Source organism: Solanum tuberosum, unplaced genomic scaffold, assembly GCF_000226075.1.
Source record: "Solanum tuberosum cultivar DM 1-3 516 R44 unplaced genomic scaffold, SolTub_3.0 scf00060, whole genome shotgun sequence".
Taxonomy (NCBI): domain Eukaryota; kingdom Viridiplantae; phylum Streptophyta; class Magnoliopsida; order Solanales; family Solanaceae; genus Solanum; species Solanum tuberosum.
The window spans coordinates 1,846,860-1,855,368 of record NW_006238985.1 but is presented as its reverse complement, the minus strand read 5'-3'; the positions used below and the strand labels follow the sequence as shown (position 1 = coordinate 1,855,368).

The following is an 8,509-nucleotide window of genomic DNA, read 5'->3' as shown; positions in this document are numbered from 1 at the left end:
CATCTGCAGCCCTTTAAAGTTGTTCACATATTTCAGTTAGACACCTTAACTATGACTATTACCAATTGAATATCTGAATTGTTCAAAAAGTATACCTATTAAACACAAAATATTGATGTGGCAAAAGAAGTGTTTTTCACTTCCGCTAAGCGCGTGAAAAAATCTAAAATAACGTTTTATTTTTATTTTTTCCAAAAAAACTTAATACTTTTTCTTCTTTGACTGCCATTTTTGGCATTTAAATATTTAATTTTTTAAAAAATAAATTAAAAAGTAATACTGATTCTTAAAACCAAAAAAAAAAAAAAAGTCCCCACTCCACCCTTTAAGACATCTTCTCCAAGAAGGCCACTGCACTCCATTTTTATTTTTTTGCTTTTCTTTTTCTATTCTATTTCTTTTCAATATTTATTAAAAAATTAAAATTGAATTAGCTAATTGAATTTGGAGGGAAAAAAGAAGAAAGAACATGGGCTGAAAAAAGTTAGCCGATCGACGTCATCTCGGTCACCTTCGAATAAATATTATCATTCAAATTAAAATGTAAACCCACTAAATTATCAAAAATAATATCAGATTGATTCGATAAAACTAACTTAGGTACTCTCAATTTCTCTTTGCTATCGATTTCAAGACGATTGACAGACTCTCTTACTGATCACTCTTGTATCAGTTTCTTTGAATATATCTCTCTTTGACGTATTAGGAATTAAAAATAATTATGTAAGCAATTACCAAAGAAAATGAATTTTATCGTTTGAGAAAGAAAATTCTGCTAGGAAGAAGATGAAGAAGAAAGGGAGTTGGGGTAGGGTTGGCTTCTCATTTATTTTGTTTTTATAAAAAAAATATATGGAAAATTTATTTGATATAATTTTCATTCTTTTTAACATTAAATTTTATTTTTTTTATAATTGTTGGGGCCAACGCCACATGTTATCTATTAATTAGTCATTGCCACATCACAGCAAGTGTATTACACACACTTTTTTTTTTTGCTTATTATCGAAAAATGTTTAATAGGAACAAGTTTTGAATAGATAAAAGTGTTTAATAGGTACTAACCCTAGTTAAGGTGTCTAAATAAATTATGCAGACAACTTTAAGGTACCGCAGATGACTTAAGCCTAAAAAAAAACAATACAAAATTTAAACTAAAATTATACAACTCACTTTGTGCTCTCGATCTCCACCCCTGCATGCTCCTATTTATTACTACTACTGTTTTACTCCTGATCCTTCTTAGTGGTCACAATTCACGATACTGTTATGCATGACTTCTATATATATATATATAGGCTATAGCTTATACTATCTCCGTTTACTTTTAATTGTCATAACTTCCTTTTTAGAATGAAATTATTAAAACTTTGACTAACATTTTACGATATATTTTTTCATCAAATTGATATTTAAAAAATTGCAATTTATTGTACTTTTTCTATAGTTTTTGAATATCTAATTTTTTTTGTTTAAAATATCGAATTAATCTAATCTAATTTAACTTTAAAATTTAGTCGAATTGACTTTTGAAAAAACGCAACATGACAAATAAAAGTGAACAGAAGAATTAGATATTAACAAAATTGTACTTGCGGTTATCGTAATTGACAGTAAATCAAGCTGATTATTGTACTCCTCTACCTTAATAAAACCCGTACATTGAGGGGTAAAATTGTGATACAACCCCACCATTGGCAACAAGTACAATAAAATTAACCTAAAACAATTACTCCCTCCGTCCCTTTTTAGTTGTTCCACTTTAGAAATGGCACACAGATTAAGGCAACAATGATTAGTATAGTGAAGTTACAATTTTATCCTTATGACAAACTTTTTCACTTCAAAATTACAACCACTTATTTGAATTCAAGTGAAATAAATTGGAGGGAAACAACATACACTTTTACAATTTTCAAGAAGTGTAAATAAGGGTATAATAGGAAAAAAATTTGTTGTCCTTTCTTGATTTGTCAAAATGGACAACTAAATAGGGACAACTAAAAAAGGAAATATGGACAAGTAAATAGGGACGGAGGGAGTAATTAACAACCACAATACTTTTACAAAACCTACTATCTAATTACATCTCAAAATGAACAGTAACTAATTAGCTTCAATTCTAAAATATGCACAAAGGATTTAGCCTAACTGTTAATAGACCAATTGAAAATCATGAGAAATCAGAATTCAGATCTCACAAACAAAGACGGAAAAAAAAATACTACCTACTATCTAACTAAGCCTTGATACGCAAAATTCTCTAATAATACATGTGTTGATGGAAAATAATCAATGCAATATAATAGTTGAGATAGGCTACTCATTTATTGAACTCAACTTCGCGGTGAACTTCTTTCTCCTGCCATTCCCTTTAGGAGTAGGATCATTATTGACATCCACCATTTTTTTTGAAAAATTGGGACCACTTTTTTCAAATACTATAAATTTTTCACCACTACTACTGCTATGGTTTAATGCAGAGCTAGCCTTGACAGCTAATGCAGCCATTTCTTCAGCTTTCAGCTTATGTTTTAGTTGGCTCAAAGGTAAGGCAAAATATAGCTGACCAAGCTGAAGCTCTTCTTCGGCTTTTACGGCGCAAACGACGTTTCCAAAATCCATTTCGTCGGAGTTACAAATGAAGATTGTAGGGTCGTTTTGTAATAAGAAAGAAGCTTTAATTGGATATGAAAACTCTTGTAATCTTCCATCGTGAAGTATTAATTTGGCTGTGGCTACTGATGTGGATTCGTATGAACTGCATATAATGCCCATTATGTATATGAATTGGAGAAAAGGAAAGAGATATAGTAATTTAATTGTTGTTTGAAAAGACTGAACGGCGAGTGAGAAAAGAGAAGAGTGGTGAGGTTTATAAAGGCCACCTCTATTTGTCATGTAGTAGTATGAGAAATACAATATTTTTTGCTTCATCTTAATGTGACACCTTTTAAATTTGGTGTCCTCTCGAAATAGTGAGAGTACTATTAATATAACAACAAAAATTTGTGGTAGAGTGGCTAGTAAGTATTCCTCCAATTTTAATTAGAGGTTTCAGAATCGAATCTTCTTGGATATCGAGTTGTTTTTGTTAGGGAGCATTTTACCTCTAATGCGGAAATTTTCGGCGCGAATCTAGATTTAGTCGAGCTCCAATAATGCGGTACTAGACCTATACTAGGTGGAAAACAAAGAAAAAGACTATTATTAATATAATATGTAAATGTTAAAGACGACACTCCCGATATGATTTTTTTCATTTTCTCAGGTTAAAACTCGAGATTTTTGGTTAATGGAAAGAAATGAATTTGAGGCTAATCCAACACTAAAACTACTAGATCACGGGAAATGAATTTTTTAGGTCCATACAAAAAAATCATATTTCATTCGATATGGGACTCTTCAACTTCACCACCCCACCCCATGCCTAGTATGGTGCGTGTATAGGCAATTAACGTGGGGTCAAACATCAATACACAATAATTAGGGAGGATCATGCTCTCATATCATGTAGAGAAATTAATTTTGAGTCTAACTCAATGTAATTTTAAAAATTAGCTTATGAAGAGGATTGTCCAAATAAATATAGGATTACCACTATTTTACCTGGAACTTTTCAATTGTTAATAAACCTTAAATGGAAGTGCTTAACGTTTTATATACTGATAAATTACATGAAGTCAAACTTATTCATAATTCTCATTTGGACCGAAAGATTGTGATGTATATAAGTTGCACGCACTAACAATAAATTAAGGAAAATATTATTAACAAACCATTGAAAAGTCAGATGCAGGTCCTTTCTATTATTATTAGTATTACCCTAGTTGCAATATACTTTTTATTCTTCGATCTCAATTTTATACGATTCATTTTACTCTTTAGTCGGTCTGGAAAAAGTATGATATATTTTTATATTTAAAACTAATTAAACTTCTAAATGTTCATTTTAGCTTTAATGAAATAATTTATAGTCAACAAACATTTATTACTTATTAATTTTAAGCCACACATTTTAAAAATATTTCATTCTTAAACTCTATGTCAAGTAAAAAAACTAAATTTTAAAAAATGTCAAATCAAACTATATTAGATAAATTGAAATAAAAAATAATTAAAATAGTAATTGCATGCTAGAATTGTTAAATTTATAATTATAATGTGTAGTGTAAGAATATTCACCTAACATACTAAAGGGAAAAGTCTGATTTACGCCTCCTTAATTATATAAAATATCTTAATTTTACTTTATGTTATATCTAAAGGTTAGAATCAGTGTTTTTAAAAACGTTTTTGGGGAGAGTCTCGGGGCGGAGCGTACCAAAAACGCTCCGGGGCGCAAATTGAAGACGTAGATCCATAAGGCACGTAAGCCCCGAGCAAAAAGCATAAGTCTTGGGCGTAAAAACGTACGCCCCGGGAGTTTTAAATTTTTTAAAACCTTTTTTTGCTTTAAATCATATTTTTTATTATTGGTGTAATGATATTTCTCAAATCGTAATTATAATACTTTCTTTTTCTTCATTATTGATTATTAATACCTATCTCAAATAAAATCATACTCCCTCCGTTTAAAAAAGAATGATCTCCTTTCCTTTTTAGTTTGTTTAAAAAAGAATGACATATTTCTTTTTTGGTAACATTTTAATTTCAGTTTTCCACGTGGCATGTTTAAATCCACAAGATTGAAGGGCAATTTAGTACATTTGACATAACTTTAATTTATGACCACAAGATTCAAAAGTCTTCTTTATTTTCTAAAACTTTGTGTCAAGTCAAACCGGGTCACTCTTTGTGAAACGGAGGGAGTAATATTTTTTCAATATATTATAGGTTATTTATAAAAATTATTTGTAAAATCATTGAAAGTTTCATTTTGCTTATTTTCTTCGTAAGAAAATTATAAAATTAAATATACATGAGGCTATGCGTTGTAGATCCATGGAACTTACACTCCGTGTCTCGAGGCTTACTCCTCGCCCCGTACTGCATAAAACGCCTCGCCTCACGCCCCTACCTTTCAAAACACTGGTTAGAATCATTCATTCATATTCTTATAATTAGCTAATTGACTCACATTTGCTCTTTATTCTAACAAAACTCCAACATGAGCCGGATAGTTTTTACGTGTCAAAATATTTGAGAGAAAAAATGGCTTAGAATTAGGCTTTGTTATCTTCGTAACGGAATACGGATAAGATAAAGAAATTGATTATGGGAGAATATAATTTTAAACTAGTAATATATTAGTATGAATCACTCTAAAGTATGACAATAATATAAACAAATTAAAATATTTTGGATAGTAAAGGAATAGCGATGACACTTTCCGAAATAAATTAAATAGCGTATTATATTTTCTTTTTGTTTTTGTCTGGTGTTCGGAATTCGTATTGAAGTCTCGACTAAATTTAATTGCACATGGCATGACCTATTTGGAGATAATGTACCTAATAGAATTTTCATCATATCTAAAGTTTGAAGTCGAAACCTCTTATTAAAAATAAAACAATTTCACCACTGCGTCTCAACTTACTATTTCAAATTATATTCATGTTTACATAGTGTGGATTATACAAATGCACTTTACTTAAATCAAAGGTAAAATGGGATGCCACAATGCATTGCCAGGCTGTAAAATGGGGGGTGACAGGTTGTATAAGGTGACCTTTCACACTGCCCCACGTTTCACCAAGCTAACTTCCAAATCAGGGATTCAGCTGCCTTATTGACTTATTCTCTACCTTTTTCTCCAATTATATTAATTCCAACCTTAAATAGTAATCATCAATTCTAACTAAGGGTGTTCACGGTTTGGATAAAAATCGATCCAAACTGAAAAATCAAACTAAATCGATAAAATAAAATCGATTTTATTTGGGTTTGGGTTTGGTTTGATTTTAGATTTTTGAAAACCGATAGTATTTGGTTTGGTTATGATTTTATTCGAAAAAACCAAAGTAATAATCGAATCGAACCGATGAATTATATAGATATATTTTATTAATATACATACTTAATATATTATTTTTATAAACAACTTTAAAGATCTTATATATATTTTCATTAAAATTTATTTATAATTTACTTATTGAAAGCAAAAATGTCCAAGATGAAAACATTTATCTTATTGATTTCATGTATATGAGTGTCTATGACAATTCTTTGTGGGACTGAAAATGTTAGTATGTTCCTTCTAGGCCAATATAGTGAATTTTAAAGCTTATTGATAGTACATTTAGTGATCGAAAGTTCAGTAATTTAAGTCATTTTAACTAATTTTCGTCTTGAATGGATTGTTGTCACTTTTTTCATTTTGAATGAATTGTTTCTTTTATTTTTGTGAATGGTTAATAACCGAATAAGCGAACCAAACCAAACCAAACCAAAACCGATAACCACCAAACCAATAAATGTTTATTATACTTGGTTTGGTTTTGTTTTGATAATTTTAAAATCGATTAAGTTGGTTTGATTTTGGTTTTGACCAATAACTGATCCAAACCGACTCATGAACACCCCTAATTCTATCTATACAATATACACCCCACTTCCTAAACAAGTGGTATTTAACAAAATAAATAATATTTTACATCATCAAATTAATAATATTTTTTGACCGAGAAACTACTAAATAACTATTCTTTCCGTCTCGTTTTATGTGAGATAGTTTGACTTGGTACGGAGTTTAAGAAAGAAAGAAAGACTTTTAAAATTTGTGTTGCTATAAATCATTTCACTAGCGATAAAATGAACATTTTAAAATTAAATTGTTACTTAATATAAAAATGTGTCATTCTTTTTTAAACTGATTTAAAGGAAAGTAAATCATATAAATCGAGACGAAGGGAGTACATTTTTTACAAGGTATTAATGAAGGGTAAGTTTTACTTTCTAGGAATAGATTGTTTTTTAAATGGTATGTCCAAATTAAATCGGCATTTACTTTTTTCGTTTAAATTGATTGTCTGGTTTTAATTTGATATACATAGTTTGGAATCTTAAACTAAAGATATATATGTAGAATATATTAAATGTACTTTAATTTTGTAGTCTTAAATGTGTCATTTGAAAAATTAAAATTAAAAAATTATCAAAAAAGGAAAAAGACATTCTTTTATAAATAAATTAAAAAACAAAGTTGGACAAACAAATTCAAACAAAATATATCATTTTTACCTAAATTTGATTATTTATGAAGTTTAAAAAGTAAAAGAAGGTTTCAGTTTAAATTATCTTCAGCTATTCACGTGTATAATGTATTGAAATACTCTTGAAACTTTATGGCTTTAAGCAATGTTAGCTAAAATATTGAAAATATATTTTAAAAAATTAATAAATATAAAACAGATTTTAAAAAAACAAATTAAATAAAGAAGTAAGAAATATAAATTAAAGCAATAAAATACAGTAGTTATTATTTGGAGTATTACATGTTAATTAGGAGTAATACTCATATAAGGTGACGGTGAATAGTGATAGTGTTATTTATACTTTAGGCAATAAAAGAAATTCAAACAATCGATATTACTTTGAGATCGACACATAGTTATTATCGAGATGTAGCTAATTACTTAATATAGACTATTTGAAAAAAAATAAAAATCAACGTATTGAAAATGTTTATTTTAGATTAAAAATATTTCTCTTCCACCTATTGATCTTTAATTGATCTTGAAAATAGTAAAACAAATTTTATAAATCCTTCACAAAAATAAATAAATAAATAACATTGCCCTTTATAACGAAAAAATTTATTTTGGGCGAGGCACAAGTATGATGTGGCAGATAAGAGTTGTGTGAGGCCCATTTATATTTTGCCAAGTGGATTCCTTTCAGAAAAAGGGGACACTCCTCTTTCTCTCTCTTCCTTTCTCCTCTTCTCTCTCTTCCTTTTAACGTTTTTGCCCTATATCTTTTCACACATAAAGTAGGGAAATAGGTACATTATGGGTCCCACAATATACATTTGGCTGCCACATATATATTGTGGGACCCCTAATGTATCTTTTCTTTTACTTTTTCTTTTTTACTTGCATTTTCCTTTTTGCTTGTTAATTCTTAGTGTAATTTTTATTTTATTTTAATAAAAAAACTTTGAAACTAACACACGATACTTATTATATATTTTATATCTCTATTACTATTTATTTGAGGGGAAATTAAAGTAATATGTCGAAAAAATTAAATTTACTTATTTTTGGATGAACTCAAGAAAATTGAGGATAGTGAAATTGAAATTTTTTTTTTAGTGAAAATTCATGTAATTAACCCACTGAACTAATTAGTTTATGCTTTTCTTTTTTTACGAACTGAATTTTGATTTAAATTTACAATCATTATATAAGTTTTTAGTTTATTATTTTAATATTATTTTTTCTATTCTATATTATTTATTTTATTAAAATAGTTGTTTGAAATTTATTTTTTAGTTTATAAAATCAAGATATAAGTAGTTTTTTTAATCCTAACAATTAATTTTTTTTAATTATAAATAAATTTTGTA

At 28.3% G+C, this 8,509-nt stretch overlaps 1 protein-coding gene across 1 annotated transcript; it reads right to left on the bottom strand.

The window, feature by feature from the left end:
• Positions 1 to 2,045: 2,045 nt before the first annotated feature.
• LOC102597937 (uncharacterized) lies at positions 2,046 to 2,874 on the bottom strand. Its single transcript, XM_006344758.2, has one exon. It carries the CDS (start codon positions 2,776 to 2,778, stop codon positions 2,320 to 2,322), a length of 459 nt encoding a protein of 152 aa, XP_006344820.1. The 5' UTR covers positions 2,779 to 2,874; the 3' UTR covers positions 2,046 to 2,319.
• Between the last annotated feature and the right edge of the window lie 5,635 nt (positions 2,875 to 8,509).

Excerpts from the sequence above, each read along its gene's own strand:
- LOC102597937 (XM_006344758.2), bottom strand. The coding sequence starts at position 2,778 with ATGGGCATTATATGCAGTTCATACGAATCCACATCAGTAGCCACAGCC.